We start from the raw sequence: 20,866 nt of genomic DNA, 5'->3' as shown, positions 1-20,866 counted from the left end.
AGCGAGCTGGGGCCAGAGTCAGGACTGCAGCCCCGCTTGTGCCACTCCCTAGGACTCGATAATTCTGCTCACGTCACTTCCAAAGACCCATGCAGCGGACCCTCCCTCGGCTTCTGCTACCCGCATCCAGCCGCGGCTTAACCTGAGCCTCCTTACTGGGTTGAGCAGGACTACATTTCCTACAAGTCTCAAGGCCAGGACTACACTTCCCATAAGCCTCTGCTTCCGCCAGGTTCTGTGCCCTTCAGCCACCGGGGCAGCAAATTGCGTCTTTTCTCACTCCCCGCCCCCCGATTGCATCCCCTCCACCCTGCAGCCCTTCCGTGCGCCCCCTCCCTCCCGTGATGAACCTGCCTCAGTTTCTCCAATGAGACACCCCGAAGGCAGCCCCTTTCCCCTTCCCCTGAGCCCCCAGATGAGGAGGGCTGCGCTCTGCGGGGAGTGTGCACTGCCCGGCCGGTGTGCGCCACGGCTGCGCGTTTTGGTGGAAAGCCCTGGGCCCCTGCTGGGGGGTTGGGGTGGGGGGCTGGGTCGCCTGCGCCGAGTGTTGCTGAGGCTGCGTCTTGGGTGCGCAGCTCCGGCCCAGCCTCACCCAGGGGAACGCCTCGCAGGTGCTCACGGACGATGGAGAGGTCCGCGCCCAGGGTGGGAGTCCGCGCTTCCGGGTGTGTCTGCAGCTCGGGGCGCTGGAGGGTGGGATGTGACCCCGAGACGGCGGCGGCCTGGCACGTGATGTATGTGTGTCCTTGTCTGATGTGTCGGTGTCCCCGATGGACCGGGTTCCAGTCCCAGCTTTGCCACTTCCCGGCTTGTGTGCCTTGGGGCAGGTGACTACCCCGCGCTGTGCCTCAGTTGCCTCATCTGTACAATGGGCATGATTTAAAAATACCTGTCTCAGAGGGCGGTTATGAGGATTGCAAGGTAATTCTGTACGTGTAAAACGCTGCGGACGATACCTGGCACAGACTAAATACTCATAAGAATAAATACATTAAATAAACTATGATCATGTATCTTTTGTATGAGGCAAGTGCTGTGGTTGTGTAATGTCTGCGAAACCTCACGGGAAACGTGGGTATTTGCGATCCGTGTGACTGTGCGCGTGTCTGTGTCTGTGTTGTGGGTGTGTGAATCTTTGTATGTGTTATGTGTGCCCGTGCGTGTTTCTGCATGTGATGTGTGACTGTGGTGGGGTTCCGTGTCTTTGTAACCTTGTGTGAAAGGTGTGTGTATTTGTGATGTGTGTGTCCAAGTCTGTTTAGGTATGTGACACATGCATCTCTGTGTGTCTGTATTTGATCTGTGTGCCGATGTCTGTGTTTATGTGTAGTGTGTGACTGTGTATATGTGCATGTTATATGTGTCTGTGTATATCAGTGTGTGGTGTATTTATGTGCATTTTTGCATGTGATTTATGTAGCCCTGTGTGTATGAGTTGTGTGTGCCTGTATGCATGTGTAGGTGATGTGTCTGTATGTATCCATGTGTGTGAAGTGTGTGTCCGTGTGAATGATGCATGTTACATGTCCATATATATGCATGTGTTACGTTTCTGTGTACTCACGTATGTGATGTGCCGGTCTCTGTGTAGCTGCTGGGTCCGTGTCTATGTTAGTTCATATGATGTATGTGTCTGCGTGTGTCCATGCAATTGCTGTCTGTGCATGTCCATGTGACATGCATGTATGTGATACTTGTGTCTGTGGGTATTCTTTGTTGCTCATTTGTCTAGGGGCTCTCTGCGTGGCTGTGACTGTGAGTGTCAGCATGTCACAGTGGTGTCCGTGGGGATCTTTGTGCTGTGTGCGTCTGTGGATTTGGGGCTTTACTTTGTCTGGGGCATGTGTGGGTCTTTGTGATGCTTTGACGTTCCTGCGTGGCCGGGTGCATCTGTGCTGGAAGCCGGCCTGCCTGTGCGTTTCCAGTGCGGTCCCTGCGTCTTTGTGTGTGACGTGTACGTGTCCCCGTCTGCTGATGGCTGTCCACCTTTGTATGTGATGCGCTTGTCTATGAGGGTCCCTGCGACGTGTGTCAGCTGTGTGTGGGCTGCGCGTGCCTGACATCTGCATCTTGGCGTGTAGCACATGTGTCCATGCTGGTGGCATGTCACAGCGGTGTCCGGGCCAGGCACCCGTGGGCCCTGCCCCCCCTTCCCCCTCCCCGCCGCAAGCGTGTGCCAGTCCCTGTCTGTCCTTCCCCCTCCCATTTCCTCCCCTCCCTCCTGGCAGCCAATGCTACGGGGGAGCCAGTTGCCATGACGACGCTCCATCCTCCCTCCTCCCACCCTTCCTGTGACAGGCTCTCTGCTCCCCCAATCCTGGCTGCCCTCGGGGGCGGGGCCCTCTTTCTCGCCCCCCCCATCCTACCCTCTCCCCCCCACCCCAGCAACCCCGGCTCCCCAGCTCCTCTCCTCTGTCCGCCTCTCCATCCCTTCATCCGTCTGTCCCTTCAAAGAGGGGGAGGGGGGTACCTGAGCCAGCAAGCAGCCCCTCCCTCCCCCTGTCCTGCGTCTCCTGCCCCTCTCCTGGGCCGGGAGGAGGCCAGGGTCGCGCGGGTCCCCATGGCTGGGGGCTGAGGGCCCGCCCCCCCCTCCTCCCCAGCCGCCACCACCTCCACCTCCCTGCCATCCTCGACAAGATGCCTGCCCCCGGCGCCCTCATCCTCCTTGCGGCCGTCTCCGCCTCCGGCTGCCTGGCGTCCCCGGCCCACCCCGGTGAGTCTGTCGGGCCATCCGTCTGTCCGGCGGCCCCCACCCGCGCGGCGGCCTCGCTGTCTTCCCAGGGGTCTGTCTGCAGGTCCTGCCCCGTCACCTGGTGCGCGTCTTCCCGCAGCCCAGCCGGGCCCGGAGCGACGGGGACGGTGCCTCTGTCAGCAGGGCCTGTGGGAGGCAGGCTGAGGGCTGGGTGGGGAGGGGGCTCCGTTTGGGCAACATGTGTGTATGCGTGCACGCATGTGTTTGTGCTGGTGTGTGCAGGAAGCCGGGGAAGGATAGGGCCTCTGGGAGAATTGGGGGCAGAGGACAGGAATACTATTTCTAAGGGGGACACAACACGAGAGGCTGTCTCTGGCTTCTGAGGAGATCCAGGGCTTGCGGAGTTCCCTTCTTTGGGTCTCGGGCTGGGGATAGAGGACATCGGTGTGCGCCAAGCGTCCCTAAAAGAGACAGATCTTAACCCCACAAACTGGGGGGTTCCAGCATGGGCAAGAATCCTCTCCCAGCCTGCAGCTTAGAGCTCGTCCTCCTCCCCAATGAGGGGTAATGAGGCTGTCCATGGGAGCGTATTTTAAATTCTGCAAGCTCCAGGCTTCACTATTACTCCTCTTTCCTTCAGCCCTCACTGGAATTCATCCAAGCCTGGGGTGAGGGGATGGGGTGGGGTGAGGTGGGGGGGTCCCAGTTTGGGACCAGAGGAGAGACCCCACCCCCAATCCAACCACTTGGGAAGGCCCCAAACTACAACTCCCACAATGCCTTGGGCCACTCTGCACCTCTGCCAAGGGACCCTGGTCGCAGAGCATCATGGGAGTTGTAGTCCAAGACGTGCCGGGACGGGAGGGGGCATGATTCCGGTATCCAGGGACTTGAAGCTGGGACCCCAGCCCAGCCCTGTGCCCGCAGATGGATTCGCCCTGGGCCGGGCTCCTCTGGCTCCTCCCTACGCTGTGGTCCTCATTTCCTGCTCCGGCCTGCTGGCCTTCATCTTCCTCCTCCTCACCTGTCTGTGCTGCAAACGGGGCGATGTCGGCTTCAAGGTGAGGTGCATGAGGGGATTCAACCTGGGGAGAAAGACTCCAGCAAGGCCTTTACCCCCAACACAGGTGGTTGGTGGGGAGAGGGGGGCAGTAAATCCGAGAGCACCTTCTAGCTTGAAGCTATGGCAAGATCTGGAGCCTTGGGATGGAGAAACAGGGGGATGGAAATTGGGTTGGGACTGGGAGACAGTTACAAAAATGAAGGGGAGACAAACGTAAGAGAAAGACGATGGCGTGTCTCTCATCCCTGCGTTCTCCAACTCCTCCTCGCCTCTCTCGGCCCCAGGAGTTTGAGAACCCTGAAGGGGAGGACTGCTCCGGGGAGTACACTCCCCCTGCGGAGGAGACCTCCTCCTCACAGTCGCTGCCTGATGTCTACATTCTCCCACTGGCTGAGGTCTCCTTACCAATGCCTGCCCCGCAGCCTTCACACTCAGGTACTGCCCCACACCATGACCGGAATCCCATGGTGTCCCGGGAAAGGCCAGAAGATGATGAGTGTCTTCCTTTAGGGGCTGGGGCGGTTGAGACCAGGGTCAGCCAACGAGAAAGGCATAGGTGGGAGCCCCGGAATCCTGGAAGCAGCCTATGGGAAGGCAGACAAAGATCATCTTGGTGGTAGCCATTGCTTAATCCAAAACCAGATTTGGGGATTCTTGTGGGGCAAGCAGTGGTGAGATTAGCATAGAGCACAGTCTCAGAGGCAACCAATGGGAGGCTGAAATCACATCATAGGAGCTTGGGATGCCAAAGGGAAGGACTGATTGGATGCTGGAGTCTTGCGAGCAGCCAATGAGGAAGCTGAGATTCTGACATGGAATGCGGGTGGCAGCCAATGAAAAGAGAGTGATGTCTGCTCTGACCCCAGTCCCCACTGACTTGGGGTGTGTTGGTGGCACTCGGGAGGGGGGAGAGGCTCAGGGGCTTTCCCCTCTTGCCCTCCCCAGACATGACCACCCCCCTGGGCCTTAGCCGCCAGCACCTCAGCTACCTGCAGGAGATTGGGAGTGGCTGGTTTGGGAAGGTGAGTGGGCTGGGGAGGGGAGGCAGGGCTCCATGGATCCGAGCTGTCCTGTTCTGTGTCCACACCCCTGCTCTCACCACTTCTCATCTATCCCTCGCCTCCTCCCCGTACCCCCTCAGCCTCCCATTCCCCCTCCGTCCACCTCTCACCGGCTCCCACCCGCCCCATCCCCGACATCTGTCAGTCAGCGCCTCCCTCCTCACTCCATTGACCACTCCGCCGCGCCACCCGGCTCTCCACGCGTCCGTCCGTCTGTCCATCCTTCCATCCGTCCCTGCGTCCATCGGATTCTGGGCCCGTGAGTGTCTCACCCCATGTCTGGTGTGGGTCAAGGGTGGTGGGATGTGGAGGGAGAAGCTGGGAAGGAGCCGGGGGTTGGGAGCTGTGTGGTGGAGTGGAGCTGGTCCCAGGGGACGGGGCTGGGGAACTGGCACTCGCTGACTCCTGGGTTCCCCTTGACCAGGTGATCCTGGGAGAGATTTTCTCCGACTACACCCCTGCCCAGGTGGTGGTGAAGGAGCTCCGAGCCAGCGCAGGGCCCCTGGAGCAACGCAAGTTCATCTCGGAAGCCCAGCCGTACAGGTACTGGGGGTTTTTCAGTGGGTGTGCGCCTTGTTGAGGTGACATTCAGGAGTGGAAGGAGCGCTCTATGGGTCAAATGTGGAATCTACCTCTTCCCAGCTGTGCCGCTCTGGCAGGAGAACTTCCCTCCCTCAACCTCAGGTTCTTCCTCTGGACCGAGCTAAGGGTGGGAAATGAGAGGCAGGATGGTGGAGGAGGTGGGAGCACAGAAGCTGAGCTAGAGGCCTGTTCCTCTCCCCTCTGAACCTCCGGATGTTCATCTGGAAAGTCAGTCCAAGAAGCCCTAGTGTCCTCATGAAGTGGGCAGCTGAGAGGATGTGAGATTCCCATGTTCAATGTTGGGTACCGGCTGGTGCTTCCCTTCCCCAGGCCACAGACTAGGTTCCTGAGCAGGCCACTGTGGAGCTCCATCCCTGCCCTGCTTGGTCTCTACTCCACTCTCAGTGCTTCTAGGATGGTGTCTAGGTAAACACTTGCCAGATAAATTCCTTGTGAAGTAGTGAGTTCCCTGTTTTGGAAAGGGTGTGTTCGCAGAGACCCCTTATCAGAGCAGTTGTAAAGGTGGGCTTTACCCTGAGAAACACATCGGGTCTTGGCACTCCCTTGCTCCAAAACCTCCCATGGCTCCCAACTGCCTACAGGACACATCCACATCTGCTCCTCCTGACAGCCCACAGGCCCTGCAGAGTCTGACACAGTCCCCTTCCTTCCATTGTCCCCCTCACCCCAGCCACCCTGGCCTCCCCACTGACCCTCCCCACGGAAGCCTCTTCCCTGCCCCAGCGCATTGCTCCTTGCTATATCCTTTCTCTAGAATGTCACTCCTTGCACACCCCTAGGTGTGGATGGGGACCCTTCCCTTCCTCAGGCCTCAGCTCAGAGACACCTTCCCTTACTCCTCTCCTCCTTCCAAAGAGGGGCCTGGGATGCTCCACCCCGTCATGGTGTGTGTTTTCTTCATAACCCGTACCCCAGGTTGTCACTGTATCATCTGCTTACTTGCTTATTGCCTGTCTCTCCCTAAACCTGTGCCAGCAACCACTGGCCACATATGCCTATTACATTTAAGCTAAGATGGGCAAGGTGGTATACGCCTGTAGTCCCAGCATTTTGGGAGGCCAAGGTGGGAGGATCATTTGAGGCCAGAAATTGGAGGATGCAGTGAGCTATGGCTGTACCACTGCACTCCCACCTGGGCGACAGAGCAAGACCCTGCCTCTATTATATAAATAAATACATAAAATGTAAGCTAATTAAAATGCAATCAAATTAAAAACACATTTCCTCAGCTACCCTCATCATATCTCAAGTGCTCGATAGCCACCTGTAGCCAGTGGCTCCCCTGGTAGGCAGGGTTGGTCCAGAACATTCCCACCTTTGCAAAGCTCTGTTGGACAGTGCAGGTCTCTATGAGCAGCAGCTCGGGGTCCGTCTCGTTACCCCAGCACAAGTGCTGTTGGCTCTCTGTAGACGTTTGCCGAGCAAGCCACAGACCCGAGATGAAATCCCAACATTCCCATCATTACCAGCTGTGTGACCCTAGGCAAGTCACTTCACCTCTCTGAGCCTCTGTTTCCACCTGGATCAAATGGGGATCATCATCCTGCCTAGCAGGTTGCTGGGAGGATTTGACAGCAGAGCGGCCGGCCTTGGCCAGATTTGTGGGTGTACAGTGAATCCTGGCTTCCTCCTACAACAGCCGCCCCAAGTGCCGGGAACTCCAGCCACTGTTTAAGCCTCACACATGGCAGGAGTCTTGTGAACACTTTGTTGGACCGGGTACGGTGGCTTTGTCGGGCTGGGCACGGTGGCTCACGCCTGTAATCCTAGCATTTTGGGAGGCTGAGGTGGGCAGATTGCCTGAGCTCAGGAGTTGGAGACCAGCCTGGGTGAAACCCCATCTCTACAAATATACAAAAAAATTGGCCAGGCACAGTGGCTCACACCTGTAATCCCAGCACTTTGGGAGGCTGAGGCAGGCAGATCATGAGGTCAGGAGTTCGAGACCAGCCTGGCCAACATGGTGAAACCCTGTCTCTACTAAAAATGCAAACATTAACCAGGTGTGGTAGGCGGGCACCTGTAATCCCAGCGACTCGGGAGGCTGGGGCAGGAGAATCATTTGAACCTAGGAGGTGGAGGTTGCAGTGAGCCGAGATCACACCACCACATTCCAGCCTGGGAGACAGAGCGAGAAAACAACAACAATAACAACAACACTGTTGCACAATTCTTCCGCCAAGCAGGAGCAAGAGACCCTGTTCTCCTGAGAAGGACACACAGCATAAACAGCAGAGCTGTGGTTACACACAGGCAGTAGACGGCTGGGTACCGGGCAGCGGCCCCACAGCACACAAGTGGCTCTGCCTCCCGCCAGGCACCCAGTAGGAAAATAACTAGTAAGTTACTGTGCACCTACTCCTGGCCAGACCCTGGGCTGCAAGCCTGAAATATTATCTTCCTCCTGCAGACTTCCAAGCCAGTACTTCTCTCCGCATGTGTTTATTCAGCATCTACTAGCCTAGGCACCGGGGACACAGGCAGGAAGACACACCAAATTCTCATCCTAGGAAAGCTCACCCCCTAGTGGAAAAGGCACACAACAGATAAATAGAGACTTTTTTTCCTCCCCAAGGCTCACTTTAGCCTTGAGCTCCTGGGCTCAAGTGATCCTCCTGCCTCAGCCTCCTGCATAGCCACCAGGCCTGGCTAACTTTTATTTTTATTTATTTGTCTTTTTTTTTTTTTTTTTTCCAGATGAAGTCTTGCTTTGTTGCCCAGGCTGGAGTTCAGTGGTGCAATCTCAGCTCACTGCAACCTCTGCCTCCCGGGTTCAAGCGATTCTCCTGCCTCAGCCTCCCAAGCAGCTGGGATTACAGGCACCCACCACCAAATAATTTTTTGTATTTTTAGTAGAGACGGGGTTTCACCATGTTGGCCAGGCTGGTCTCGAACTCCTGACCTCAGGTGATGCACTCACCTTGGCCTCCCAAAATGTTGGGATTACAGGTATTTTTGTTTTGTTTTGTTTTGTTTTGTTTTTGAGACAGAATTTCACTCTTGTTGCCCAGGCTGGAGTGCCATGGCACGGCCTCAGCTCACTGCAACCGCCACCTCCCGGGTGCAAGCAATTCTCCTGCCTCAGCCTCCCAAGTAGCTGGGATTACAGGCATGCAGCACCACACCTGGCTAATTTTGTATTTCTAGTAGAGACGGGGTTTCTCCATGTTGGTGAGGCTGGTCTCGAACTCCCGACCTGAAGTGATCCACCCGCCTCGGTCCCCCAAAGTGCAGGGACTACAGGTGTGAGCCACTGCGCCTGGCCTCTTTTTTCTTTTTTAATTGTACAGATGGATTTTTACTATGTTGCCCCAGCTGGTCTCAAATTTCTAGGTTCAAGCCATCCTCCTGCCTCGGCCTCCCAGAGTGCCAAAATTTCAGGTGAGAGCCACCATGCCAAGCCATAAATCCATTTTAAAAAGAGAAACTGTCAGCCAGGCGCGGTGGCTCACACCTGTAATCCCAGCAATTTGGGAGGCCGAGGCAGGCAGATTGCCTGAGGTCAGGAGTTCAAGGCCAGCCTGGTCAACATGGTGAAATCCCATCTCTAATAAAAATACAAAAATTAGCCAGGCGTGGTGGCACATGACTGTAATCCCAGCTACTCAGGAGGATGAGGCAGGAGAATTGCTTGAGCCTGGGAGACGGAGGCTGCAGTGAGCCAAGATTGTGCCACTGCACTCCAGTCTAGGTGACAGAGCAAGACTCTGTCTCAAAAAAAAAAAAAAAAAAAGAGAGAGAGAGAGAAACTGTCAGAGAATGACAAGTACCATGAGGAATTGAGGCAATATGTGACAGAGATAGGGCCCACTTTGGACAGGACCATCAGGGAGGCTGGGTTGATCTGGAGGAGTTGGCCATGCAAAGCACCATGGGAAATGCAATCCAGACAGAGGGAACAGCAGGTGCAAAGGATGTAGGATAGGAAGAAGCTCATGGAGAGTGAATATCCCGGAAATACAGTTAGAATGCAGGGTGAAGGCTGGGCACGGTGGCTCATGCCTGTAATCCCAGCACTTTGGGAGGCCGAGGTGGGCAGATCACTTGAGGTCAGGAGTTCAAGACCAGCCTGGCCAACATGGTGAAACCCCGTATCTACTAAAAATACAAAAATTAGCTGAGTGTGGTAGCGTGCACCTATAATCTCAACTATGTGGGAGGCTGAGGCAGGAGAATCACTTGAACCTAGGAGGCAGAGGTTGCAGTGAGCTGAGATTGCACCACTGTACTCCAGACTGGGTGAAACAGCAAGACTCTGTCTCACAAAAAAAAAAAAAAAAAAAATGCAGGGTGAAAATAAAATCAAATAATATGTTGCCATTAAAACAGTAATTGCTAGGATCTCAGCACATACCAGCTTTTCTCAGATCTCATGAAATTCCTCGGAGGAAGTTGCTGTCTCTGTCCCCCTTTTACAGATGAGGGAAACCAAGGCAGGGAGCGGCGAAGTGACTTGCCTGAGATGACACACCTAGGAAAGTGGGAGTCAGGGTTCAAACCCCCCGAGTCTGACTCTTTCCCACAGCGTGAGGGTAAAGGGGGGTATCCAACCTGGTATTGCGGGGCAGCGAAGCTTCCAGGGGAGATGATGTTGAGGCAGAGGCCTGGGGGTGCCAAGAGAACTCCGATCAGAGGAGGGCGTTCTGCAGAGAGAGAACCATAGGTGCAGGCAGGGCATGGTGGCTCACGCCTGTAATCCCAGCACTTTGGGAGGCTGAGGTGGGCAGATCACTTGAGGTCAGGAGTTTGAGACCATCCTGGCCAACATGGTGAAACCCCGTATCTACTAAAAATACAAAAATTAGCCAGGCTTGGTGGCGTGCACCTATAGTCCCAACTACTAGGGAGGCTGAGGCAGAATCGCTTGAACCCGGGAGGTGGAGGTTGCAGTGAACTGAGATCACTCCATTGCACTCCAGCCTGAGTGACAAGAACAAAACTCTGTCTCAAAAAAGAAAGAAAGAAGAAAGAAAGAAAAGAAAGAAAGAAAAGAAAAGAGAGAGAGAAAAAACTGTAGGTACAACGGCCCGGGCCTAAGCAAGGGCCTGCAGGTTTGGGAAACCCACATAGGATAAAGCTGACTCCTGGGCCAGCCTGAGGGGCAGGAGGAATAAAAAAGCTGGTGCTCTATCCTGGGGTGCTGGGGAGCGACAGAGGGTTGTGTGCGGTGAAAAGCAGGTCAGGGGCAAAGGGAAGGGTAGAGACTGGAGCCAGGGAGGCCAGGAGGAGGCTGTGGGGATGAGGAGGAGAAGACTAAGAGTCAGGGGCAGGAATGAAGGTGGAGGTGAGGTGTGAGGAGGAAGAAGAGGTAAAGGGGTCCCTGGGGATCTGGCCCCAGGAGCAGGTCAGTGAGGGCCATCCAGAGATGGGGATCTGGGGAAGGACTGGGGTGCGGTCAAGGAGAGAGACTCTGAGGTGAGGAAACAGATCAAAAAGGTAAGAGTGGGCCAGGCTCAGTGGCTCACACCTGTAATCCCAGCACTTTGGGAGGCTGAGGGTGGATCGCTTGAGGTCAGGGGTTCGAGACCAGCCTGGCCAACATGGTGAAATCCCGTCTTTACTAAAAATACAAAAATGAGCCAGGCGTGGTGGCGCATGCCTGTAATCCTGGCTGCTCAGGAGGCTGAGGCAGGATACCAGCCTGGGCAACAGAGCGAGACACCATCTCAAAACAACAACAGCAACAAAAAAAGGGTGGAGGCAGCAGTTTGGCTGTGCTGGGAGGTTGGGGCTGGATGAAGAGGAAGGGGCTGTCTTCCCAACCCAGCCGCCTCCTCACTCCACAGGAGCCTGCAGCACCCCAATGTCCTCCAGTGCCTGGGTCTGTGTGTGGAGACACTGCCGTTTCTGCTGATTATGGAGTTCTGTCAACTGGTGAGGGTCTTGGGGGGTTGGGGAAGGGCAGAGGGGAGAGCTGGACGGGGCCGGGGCCAAGCCTGGTGCCCCTGGGCTTCGTCGTCATCATCATCGTAGATGATGTGTGGCATGAGCTAACATTTCATGAGTGCTGACTGTCCTGGGGGTTGCCCTGAACAAGCAGGCAAGATAGGTTGTGTTATTACCTGCTGCAAGCAGCAGGCAAAACTGAGGCTCAGAGGGGCTACCCAGTGACAGCAGAGGCCATTCCATCCTCCGGGCGGACTGGCTAGAGGCCTGAGCGACTGGTGCTGCTGACCTTCTTTGCTTCCCTCCCAGGGGGACCTGAAGCGTTACCTCCGAGCCCAGCGGCCCCCCGAGGGCCTGTCTCCTGAGCTACCCCCTCGAGACCTGCGGACGCTGCAGAGGATGGGCCTGGAGATCGCCCGCGGGCTGGCGCACCTGCATTCCCACAACTACGTGCACAGGTGGGCGGGCCGGGGAACCGCGGGAGGAGCTACTAAGGGAAAGGGAGAAGGAGGGGAGGCTGCAGGAGAGGGGCTAAAGGAGGGGCGTACCCATGACTGGCTGACACAAAATAGGGACGAACAGAGGAGGGTCTGGAGGAGGAGGGGCCAGGAGGGGAATGGGAGGAACCAAGTGAGGGGGAGGCAGGGTCAAGTGATGAGGGGAGGGGCCAAGAGAGGAGGAGGAGGAACCAGGGGAAGGGGAGGGGTCAGGGGAGGAGGAGGGATCAGGAGGGGGGAGGGGCCATGATAGGAGGAGGGGCCAGGAGAGGAACGGAAGGAGCCCGGGGATGGGGGGGGGAAGGCAGGGTCACGTGACGAGGAGAGGGGCCGGGAGAGGAGGGGGAGGAGTCAACAGAGAAGTAGGAGAAGCCAGAAGGGTCAGATGAAGAAGAGGAGCCAGTGCAGAGGAAAAGGAGAGGAGACTTGGAAGAACCAGGGACGGGGAGAAGACAAGACAGCAGGGGAGAATGAAAGCAGTCAGAGGGGAGAGACAGATCAAATGGAAGGGGTGGAGTCAGTGTGAAGGGGCGGGGACAGGGCGTGGCTGGAGGGCTGCCCCTGCGCTCACCTCCTCTCATTCTTCCCGCAGCGACCTGGCCCTGCGCAACTGCCTGCTGACCTCTGACCTGACCGTGCGCATCGGAGACTACGGGCTGGCCCACAGCAACTACAAGGTAGGGCTTCCTTCCGTCGGGGTGGGGGCTGTGGGGTGCCCTGACTCGCCTGACACCGCCCTGGTTCCCCCAGGAGGATTACTACCTGACCCCAGAGCGCCTGTGGATCCCGCTGCGCTGGGCGGCGCCTGAGCTCCTCGGGGAGCTCCACGGGACCTTCATGGTGGTGGACCAGAGCCGCGAGAGCAACATCTGGTGAGGACCACGGGCCGCGGGGGCCGAGGCAGGCCAGGAAGATGGAAGGGTTACTAGATGCCACCGGGTCTACAGATGGGGAAACTGAGTCCTGGGCGGGTCAGGGCTGGGCTCTGACCTCTCTCTGCTCTCTGCAGGTCCCTGGGGGTGACCCTGTGGGAGCTGTTTGAGTTTGGGGCCCAACCCTACCGCCACCTGTCAGACGAGGAGGTCCTCGCCTTCGTGGTCCGCCAGCAGCACGTGAAGCTGGCCCGGCCGAGGCTCAAGCTGCCCTATGCGGACTACTGGTGAGGGCTAGCCCACTCGGGGCTCCTGGCCTGCCGCACCCCACCCAGGATGGTCCCAGCTCCCCGTCTCGTTTCCCACATCACCCACATCCCGTTTGCCCTCCATACCCCTCAAGAGTGAAGAGGAGCTGTCCCCCCCATTTCTGCCAGCATCTGCTACTTGCAGGGGGACACAGGCAGGGAATGGCAGAGCTGTGATTTGAACCCACTTCATCCTAAGAGACCCCTGCTTCTTACCTGTCTGATTCCAGTGCTCACAGCCCAAACGGGGACACCACCACCCTTACCAGCTGTTCCCATCTGCTGCTGTGTCCCCTCTGCCTCCAGGTCCCTGTTACCCTCTCTCTATGGGCATCTTACCCCTACCCTTGCTTCTTTGGGTCTCAGTACCTAGCTCCCCAGCCCAGTTACCTCCTCTGAATCTCTGTCCTCTTCTGTCCCCTCTTCTCCCTGGATCCCTGCCCCACTTCTTGGGTCTCTGTCCCCCTCTTTCTGGGTCTCTGTCCCTCTCTCTCCTTTTTTTTTTTTTTTTTTTTTTTTTTGACAGAGTTTTGCTTTTGTTGCCCAGGCTGGAGTGCAATGGCACGATCTTGGCTCACTGCAACCTCCGCCTCCCGGGTTCAAGCGGTTCTCCTGCCTCAGTGTCCCAGGTAGCTGGGATTACAGGCAGGTACCACCACACCAGGCTAATTGTTTGTATTTTTAGTAGAAACGGGTTTTCACCATGTTAGCCAGGCTGGTCTTGAACTCCTGACCTCAGGTGATCTGCCTGCCTCAGCCTCCCAAAGTGCCGGGATTACAGGCATGAGCCACCAAGCCTGGCCCTCTGTCCCTCTCTCTCTGGATCTCTGTCCCTCTCTCTCTGGGCCTCTGTCCCTCTGTCTCTGGGTCTCTGTCCCCCTCTCTCTGGGTCTCTGTTCCCCTCTGCATCTCTGTCCCCCTCTCTCTGGTTGTCTGTCCCCTCCCTGGGTCTCTTTCCCCTCCCTGGATCTCTGACCTGCTCACTCTGCCCCACCTCTCCCCAGGTATGACATCCTTCAGTCCTGCTGGCGGCCACCTGCCCAGCGCCCTTCAGCCTCTGATCTCCAATTGCAGCTCACCTACTTGCTCTCCGAGCGGCCCCCGCGGCCCCCACCGCCGCCACCTCCACCCCGAGATGGTCCTTTCCCCTGGCCCTGGCCCCCTGCACACAGTGCACCTCGCCCGGGGACCCTCTCCTCGCCATTCCCCCTACTGGATGGCTTCCCTGGAGCCGACCCTGACGATGTGCTCACGGTCACCGAGAGCAGCCGCGGCCTCAACCTCGAGTGCCTGTGGGAGAAGGCCCGGCGTGGGGCCGGGCGGGGTGGGGGGGCACCTGCCTGGCAGCCGGCGTCGGCCCCCCCGGCCCCCCACGCCAACCCCTCCAACCCGTTCTATGAGGCGCTGTCCACGCCCAGCGTGCTGCCTGTCATCAGTGCCCGCAGCCCCTCTGTGAGCAGCGAGTACTACATCCGCCTGGAGGAGCACGGCTCCCCTCCTGAGCCCCTCTTCCCCAACGACTGGGACCCCCTGGACCCAGGAGTGCCTGCCCCTCAGGCCCCCCAGGCCCCCTCCGAGGTCCCCCAGCTGGTGTCCGAGACCTGGGCCTCCCCCCTCTTCCCTGCACCCCGGCCCTTCCCAGCCCAGTCCTCAGCGTCAGGCAGCTTCCTGCTGAGCGGCTGGGACCCCGAGGGCCGGGGCGCCGGGGAGACCCTGGCGGGAGACCCTGCCGAGGTCCTGGGGGAGCGGGGGACCGCCCCGTGGGTGGAAGAAGAAGAGGAGGAGGAGGAGGGCAGCTCCCCAGGGGAAGACAGCAGCAGCCTTGGAGGTGGCCCAAGCCGCAGGGGTCCCCTAGCCTGTCCTCTGTGCAGCCGCGAGGGGGCCTGCTCCTGCCTGCCACTGCAGCGGGGGGACGCCGTAGCAGGCTGGGGGGGCCACCCTGCTCTTGGCTGCCCCCACCCCCCCGAGGACGACTCCTCGCTGCGGGCAGAGCGGGGTTCCCTGGCCGACTTGCCCATGGCCCCCCCCGCCTCGGCCCCCCCCGAGTTTCTGGACCCCCTCATGGGGGCGGCGGCGCCCCAGTACCCCGGGCGGGGGCCACCTCCCGCTCCCCCCCCCCCGCCGCCACCTCCTCGGGCCCCCGCGGACCCGGCCGCGTCCCCCGACCCCCCTTCGGCCGTGGCCAGTCCCGGTTCAGGCCTCTCGTCGCCGGGCCCCAAGCCGGGGGACAGCGGCTACGAGACCGAGACCCCTTTTTCCCCCGAGGGAGCCTTCCCAGGTGGGGGGGCGGCCGAGGAGGAAGGGGTCCCTCGGCCGCGGGCTCCCCCCGAGCCACCCGACCCAGGAGCGCCCCGGCCACCTCCAGATCCGGGTCCGCTCCCGCTCACGGGGCCCCGGGAGAAGCCGACCTTCGTGGTTCAAGTGAGCACCGAGCAGCTGCTGATGTCCCTGCGGGAGGATGTGACAAGGAACCTCCTGGGGGAGAAGGGGGCGACAGCCCGGGAGACAGGACCCAGGAAGGCGGGGAGAGGCCCCGGGAACAGAGAGAAAGTCCCGGGCCTGAACAGGGACCCGACAGCCCTGGGCAACGGGAAACAAGCCCCAAGCCCGAGCCTCCCAGTGAACGGGGTGACAGTGCTGGAGAACGGGGACCAGAGAGCCCCGGGCATCGAGGAGAAGGCAGGCATCGAGCAGAAGGCGGCGGAGAATGGGGCCCTGGGGTCCCCCGAGAGAGAAGAGAAAGTGCTGGAGAATGGGGAGCTGACACCCCCAAGGAGGGAGGAGAAAGCGCTGGAGAATGGGGAGCTGAGGTCCCCAGAGGCCGGGGAGAAGGTGCTGGTGAATGGGGGCCTGACACCCCCAAAGAGCGAGGACAAGGTGTCAGAGAATGGGGGCCTGAGATTCCCCAGGAACACGGAGAGGCCACCAGAGACTGGGCCTTGGAGAGCCCCAGGGCCCTGGGAGAAGACGCCCGAGAGTTGGGGTCCAGCCCCCACGATCGGGGAGCCAGCCCCAGAGACCTCTCTGGAGAGAGCCCCTGCACCCAGCGCAGTGGCCTCCTCCCGGAACGGCGGGGAGACAGCCCCTGGCCCCCTTGGCCCAGCCCCCAAGAACGGGACGCTGGAACCCGGGACCGAGAGGAAAGCCCCCGAGACTGGGGGGGCGCCGAGAGCCCCAGGGGCTGGGAGGCTGGACCTCGGGAGTGGGGGCCGAGCCCCAGTGGGCACGGGGACGGCCCCCGGCGGCGGCCCCGGAAGCGGCGTGGACGCAAAGGCCGGATGGGTAGACTACACGAGGCCGCAGCCACCACCGCCACCGCTGCCACCGCCACCGGAGGCACAGCCGAGGAGGCTGGAGCCAGCGCCCCCGAGAGCCAGGCCGGAGGTGGCCCCCGAGGGAGAGCCCGGGGCCCCAGACAGCAGGGCCGGCGGAGACACGGCACCCAGCGGAGACGGGGACCCCCCCAAGCCCGAGAGGAAGGGCCCCGAGATGCCACGACTATTCTTGGACTTGGGACCCCCTCAGGGGAACAGCGAGCAGATCAAAGGTGAGGAGGCTGCGGGGCACAGTCAGGGCTGAGGTCCGGCTGTTTCCGAGGCTGCGGAGGGTGAGTGTGGGTAAAGATGTCGCATCGGGCTGGCAGTGATGAATGCAGGCCCTGAAGCCCGCACCACCTGGGCTCACATCCTGGCTCGGTCCTCTCTCTAGCTCTTTGGCCTCGGGCAAATGTCCTTGCTGCACGGTGCCTCAGTTTACCCATCTGCCAAAAACGGATGGCAGGGTTAGAACCTACCTCATAGGGTTACTGTGAAGGTTAAATGAATGAGGACGTCCAAAGCACTTAATCAGAGCTGGGGATTCAGTAAGCACTTGCTTTTATTATTGCAATTCACTTAGACCAGGGGTCTCAAACTCATGCCCACAGGGGCCAGAGGACATAGGGAAATGGATGAAGCATGCTGGGGAGGCAGAGTGGGGCTTCAGAAGAAAATGCCCTGTGTAAGACGGGGCAGCCACTTCTCAGGAATGTGCACCTGGTGTTGGCGAATCTGCTACTTTTCCCTTTTAAACCAGAGCTCTGGTTTTTGTTTAGTTTTGTTTTTATGGTTGCAGCCAATTCCAAGGAAGCCTGTCTGTGGATGGCTCAAGGCCCCCAGGCTGCCAGCATGTGCTGATTTAAACTTAATAAGCTGGCTGGGCTCAGTGGCTCATGCCTGTAATCCCAGCACTTCGGGAGGCCAAGGTGGGCGGATCACCTGAGGTCAGGAGTTCAAGACCAGCCTGGACAACATGGCAAAACCCCGTCTCTATTAAAAATACAAAAATTAGCCAGGCTTTCTGGTAGGTGCCTGTAATCCCAGCTACTCGGGAGGCTGAGGCAGGAGAATCGCTTGACCTCAGGAGGCGGAGTTTGCACTGAGCCAAGATTGCACCACTGCACTCCAGCCTGGGCCATAGAGCAAGACTCTGTCTCAAAAAAAAAAGAAAAAAAAATTAGCCAGCGTGGTGGCGTGCACCTGTAGTCCCAGCTACTCGGGAGGCTGAGGCACAAGAATAGCTTGATCCTGGGAGTCAGAGGTTGCAGTGAGCCGAGATCACATCACTGCACTCCAGCCTGGGTGACAGCAAGACTCTGTCTCCAAAACAAAACAAAACAACAACAAAACAACAACAAAAACAACTTTCCAATAAGCTAAGGCATCTATCCAGTGTGCCAGGCCCCCTGTGTGCCAGGCCCTGAGCTGCCCAAGGCTGGGACCCAGGGAGCGTCAGACCCTGCCCTGACCCAACTCCACCACCATGGGACTAGTGAGCTGGAAGGCACAGATATGCCTTTTCTGAAAATTAAGTTTTGGTAGGAATGCAGGAAGTGTTTTGCCACAGAGAAAACTGTTTAAGATAAATGAAGGGTGGCCGGGCGCGGTGGCTCAAGCCTGTAATCCCAGCACTTTGGGAGGCCGAGACGGGTGGATCACGAGGCAGGAGATCGAAATCATCCTGGCTAACACGGTGAAACCCCGTCTCTACTAAAAAATACGAAAAACTAGCCGGGCGAGGTGGCGGGTGCCTGTAGTCCCAGCTACTCGGGAGGCTGAGGCAGGAGAATGGCGTGAACCCGGGAGGCGGAGCTTGCAGTGAGCCGAGATCGCGCCACTGCACTCCAGGCTGGGTGACAGAGCGAGACTCCATCTCAAAAAAAAAAAAAATATATATATATATATATATATATATGAAGGGTAAAAATAAATAGCCCTTGTTTAGATGTGGACATAGGAAATACAGTTCCAGCAGAATCTCTGGGAGGCGCAATTTCCTTAAATATGGGTATGAAAGTTATAAGTGGCTGGGTCCTGTTTTATATTGGCAACCTCACAGCCACGCTTGAGGAAACAGTTATCATCTCCGGAGAGGAGCCTGTGGCTCAGTGGGCAAGAGTCAGGAAGTGGGCTGGACAGAGGACGTTTCTTCCTCAACGCCTGTGGTGTTCGAACACTGTCACTTCCTTGAGATTGTTGTAGGGAGTTTGTGACCAGCTGTATCAGGAAACAGCCCAGGCAGCATGAAAATGTTGGGAGATGAGCAGCTAAAATGCCTCAGAGGATCTGGGTTGGATTAGAACTGGGGGGTGAAAAGAGGCAGAGAATAGCCTGCTTTTTTCCAAGTGAACTACTCATCCTTCAAGACCCCAAATTTCCCCTTTCCAGGAAGCCTTCCTAATTTTTAAAGGTGTCACCCTGACCTTTATCTGCATACTCATAGCTCCAGAAAAACCCCTCTAGACTGGGCGCAGTGGCTCTCCCCTGTAATCCCAGCACTTTGGGAGGCCGAGGTGGGAGGATCGCCTGAGGTCAGGAGTTCGAGACCAGCCTGGTCAACACGGTGAAACCCTGTCTCTACTAAAAATACAAAAATTAGCTGGGCATGGTGGCAGGTGCCTGTAATCCCAGCTACTCAGGAGGCTGAGGCAGGAGAATCGCTTGAACTCAGGAGGTGGAGGTTGCAGCGAGCCGAGATTGTACCACTGCACTCCAGCCTGGGAGACAAGAGCGAGACTTCGTTTAAAAAAAAAAAAAAAAAACAAAACTCCCTCTATGCAGCATCCCCCATAACCCCATCACTCCGAGATGTCTGGTTAACAAAAGTGTGACTTTTGAGCAGATGTGAAGGAAAGGAGGGAGTGAGGCAGGTGGACGTCGGGGGGGAGAGTGTTCTAGATAGAGGGCACTGAGATGGGCACTGGCTCACCATGTTTAGAGAAAGAGTAAAAGAGGCTGGGCGCGGTGGCTCAAACCTGTAATCCCAGCACTTTGGGAGGCCGAGACGGGCGGATCACGAGGTCAGGAGATCGAGACCATCCTGGCTAACACGGTGAAACCCCGTCTCTACTAAAAAATACAAAAAACTAGCCGGGCGAGGTGGCGGGCGCCTGTAGTCCCAGCTACTCGGGAGGCTGAGGCAGGAGAATGGCGTAAACCCGGGAGGCGGAGCTTGCAGTGAGCTGAGATCTGGCCACTGCACTCCAGCCTGGGCAACACAGTGAGACTCCGTCTCAAAAAAAAAAAAGACATTAGCAAAAGGTAGTGAAACTTGAGTAGAGAGAATGAGGACCAGAGAGGGATCATCTGCATTCATCTTTCTACCTGCCCCACCTAAATCTTCCTCTTGCCCCTGCCATCAGCCCACAAAGGGCAGTTCACTTATGCAGTAATGGAGGGATAAGTGACCGCTGTTCGTTTGCCAGTGAGGAAACAGAGGCTCAGAGAGGTGGATCTAGCTGAGTGTGGTGGCTCATGCCTGTAATTCCAGCACTTTGGGAGGCCAAAGAGGGCAGATCACGAGGTCAGGAGTTCAAGACCAGCCTGGCCAAGATGATGAAACCCCATCTCTACTAAAAAATACAAAAATTAGCCGGGTGTAGTGGCACGTGCCTGTAGTCCCAGCTACTCAGGAGGCTGAGGCAGGAGATCTGCTTGAACCTGGGAGGTGGAGGTTGCAGTGAGCCGAGATCACGCCACTACACTCCAGCCTCGGTGACAGAGCGAGACTCCATCCCCCTCCCCACCAAAAAAAAAAAAAAAATAGAAAAGAGAGAGAGAGAGACAGAGAGGTGGATCTGTTTGCCCAGGGACACACAGCAAGCAAAGATAAACTTGGGATTCCAAGCCAGGTTTCCTCCTCCAGGGACCTCAAGTCCTTCCTTCCTAGCAGACTAAAATCGAAAAGTCTTAGAGCAGGGAAGGGGCCTGGAGATGGTTAGACACCCCAACTTTGGCGATCAGGCGCCAGACAGGGGAAGTGCCTTGGTCATTTTCATACAGCGGGAGCATTCACTCATTAATCCTACAGATATTGACTGAGTACTTCTATGTGCTTGGGGCCTGGAAATGAGGCTATGAATGAGCCAGACTCGGTCTCTGTTCTTTAGCGAGGCAAACACACTACCACAGAAGTATAATTACACGCTGAGAAAATCCGCTCAGAAGGAAGGTGCTCGGTGGATGGGGTGCAGAGTGGGTGCTCCTAACCTCCCAGGAGCCCTAGGAGATCTCTGAAGGCTTTGAAAGCCCAGAGCTGGAGGATGTGCAGGACTTGCATTAGAAAAGGCAGTCCAGGCCGGGCGCGGTGGCTCACGCCTGTAATCCCAGCACTTTGGCAGGCCGAGATGGGCGATCACGAGGTCTGCAGTTCGAGACCAGCCTGGCCAGCATGGTGAAACCCCATCTCTACTAAAAAGACAAAAAATTAGCCGGGCATGGTGGCGCGCGTGTCTGTAGTCCCAGCTACTCGGTGGGAGGAATGAATGGTGGGGTGGCCCATGTGGCTAGATGGACGTCAGGCCAAAGGAGGTGGGGACAGAGGCCAGAGAGATCAGAGGGCCAGGGC

General features: G+C 57.7%; 1 protein-coding gene across 6 annotated transcripts in view; it reads left to right on the top strand.

Moving 5' to 3' along the window:
* Positions 1–515: 515 nt before the first annotated feature.
* LOC105478643 (lemur tyrosine kinase 3) overlaps positions 516–20,866 on the top strand; it is a 29,044-nt gene continuing 8,693 nt past the window's right edge. The window contains exons 1-13 of one of the 6 annotated variants that reach the window (XM_071087345.1): positions 520–734; positions 2,601–2,713; positions 3,620–3,753; positions 4,040–4,190; positions 4,701–4,777; positions 5,241–5,359; positions 11,206–11,293; positions 11,615–11,763; positions 12,395–12,479; positions 12,553–12,674; positions 12,812–12,961; positions 13,987–16,529; positions 17,096–20,069. In XM_071087345.1, the coding sequence (XP_070943446.1) occupies positions 625–734; positions 2,601–2,713; positions 3,620–3,753; positions 4,040–4,190; positions 4,701–4,777; positions 5,241–5,359; positions 11,206–11,293; positions 11,615–11,763; positions 12,395–12,479; positions 12,553–12,674; positions 12,812–12,961; positions 13,987–16,529; positions 17,096–17,157 (3,903 nt within the window). In that variant the 5' untranslated portion in view covers positions 520–624 and the 3' untranslated portion in view covers positions 17,158–20,069. Of the gene's footprint in view, positions 735–2,600; positions 2,714–3,619; positions 3,754–4,039; positions 4,191–4,700; positions 4,778–4,984; positions 5,076–5,240; positions 5,360–11,205; positions 11,294–11,614; positions 11,764–12,394; positions 12,480–12,552; positions 12,675–12,811; positions 12,962–13,986; positions 16,530–17,095; positions 20,070–20,866 lie in introns of those variants that run through there. The other 5 variants (XM_071087344.1, XM_011736156.3, XM_071087342.1 and 2 more) reach the window with 5 other exon arrangements.

Source organism: Macaca nemestrina, chromosome 20 (assembly GCF_043159975.1).
Source record: "Macaca nemestrina isolate mMacNem1 chromosome 20, mMacNem.hap1, whole genome shotgun sequence".
NCBI lineage: Eukaryota > Metazoa > Chordata > Mammalia > Primates > Cercopithecidae > Macaca > Macaca nemestrina.
The sequence above is the reverse complement of the archived record's forward strand: the minus strand, read 5'-3'. Positions and strand labels throughout refer to the sequence as shown.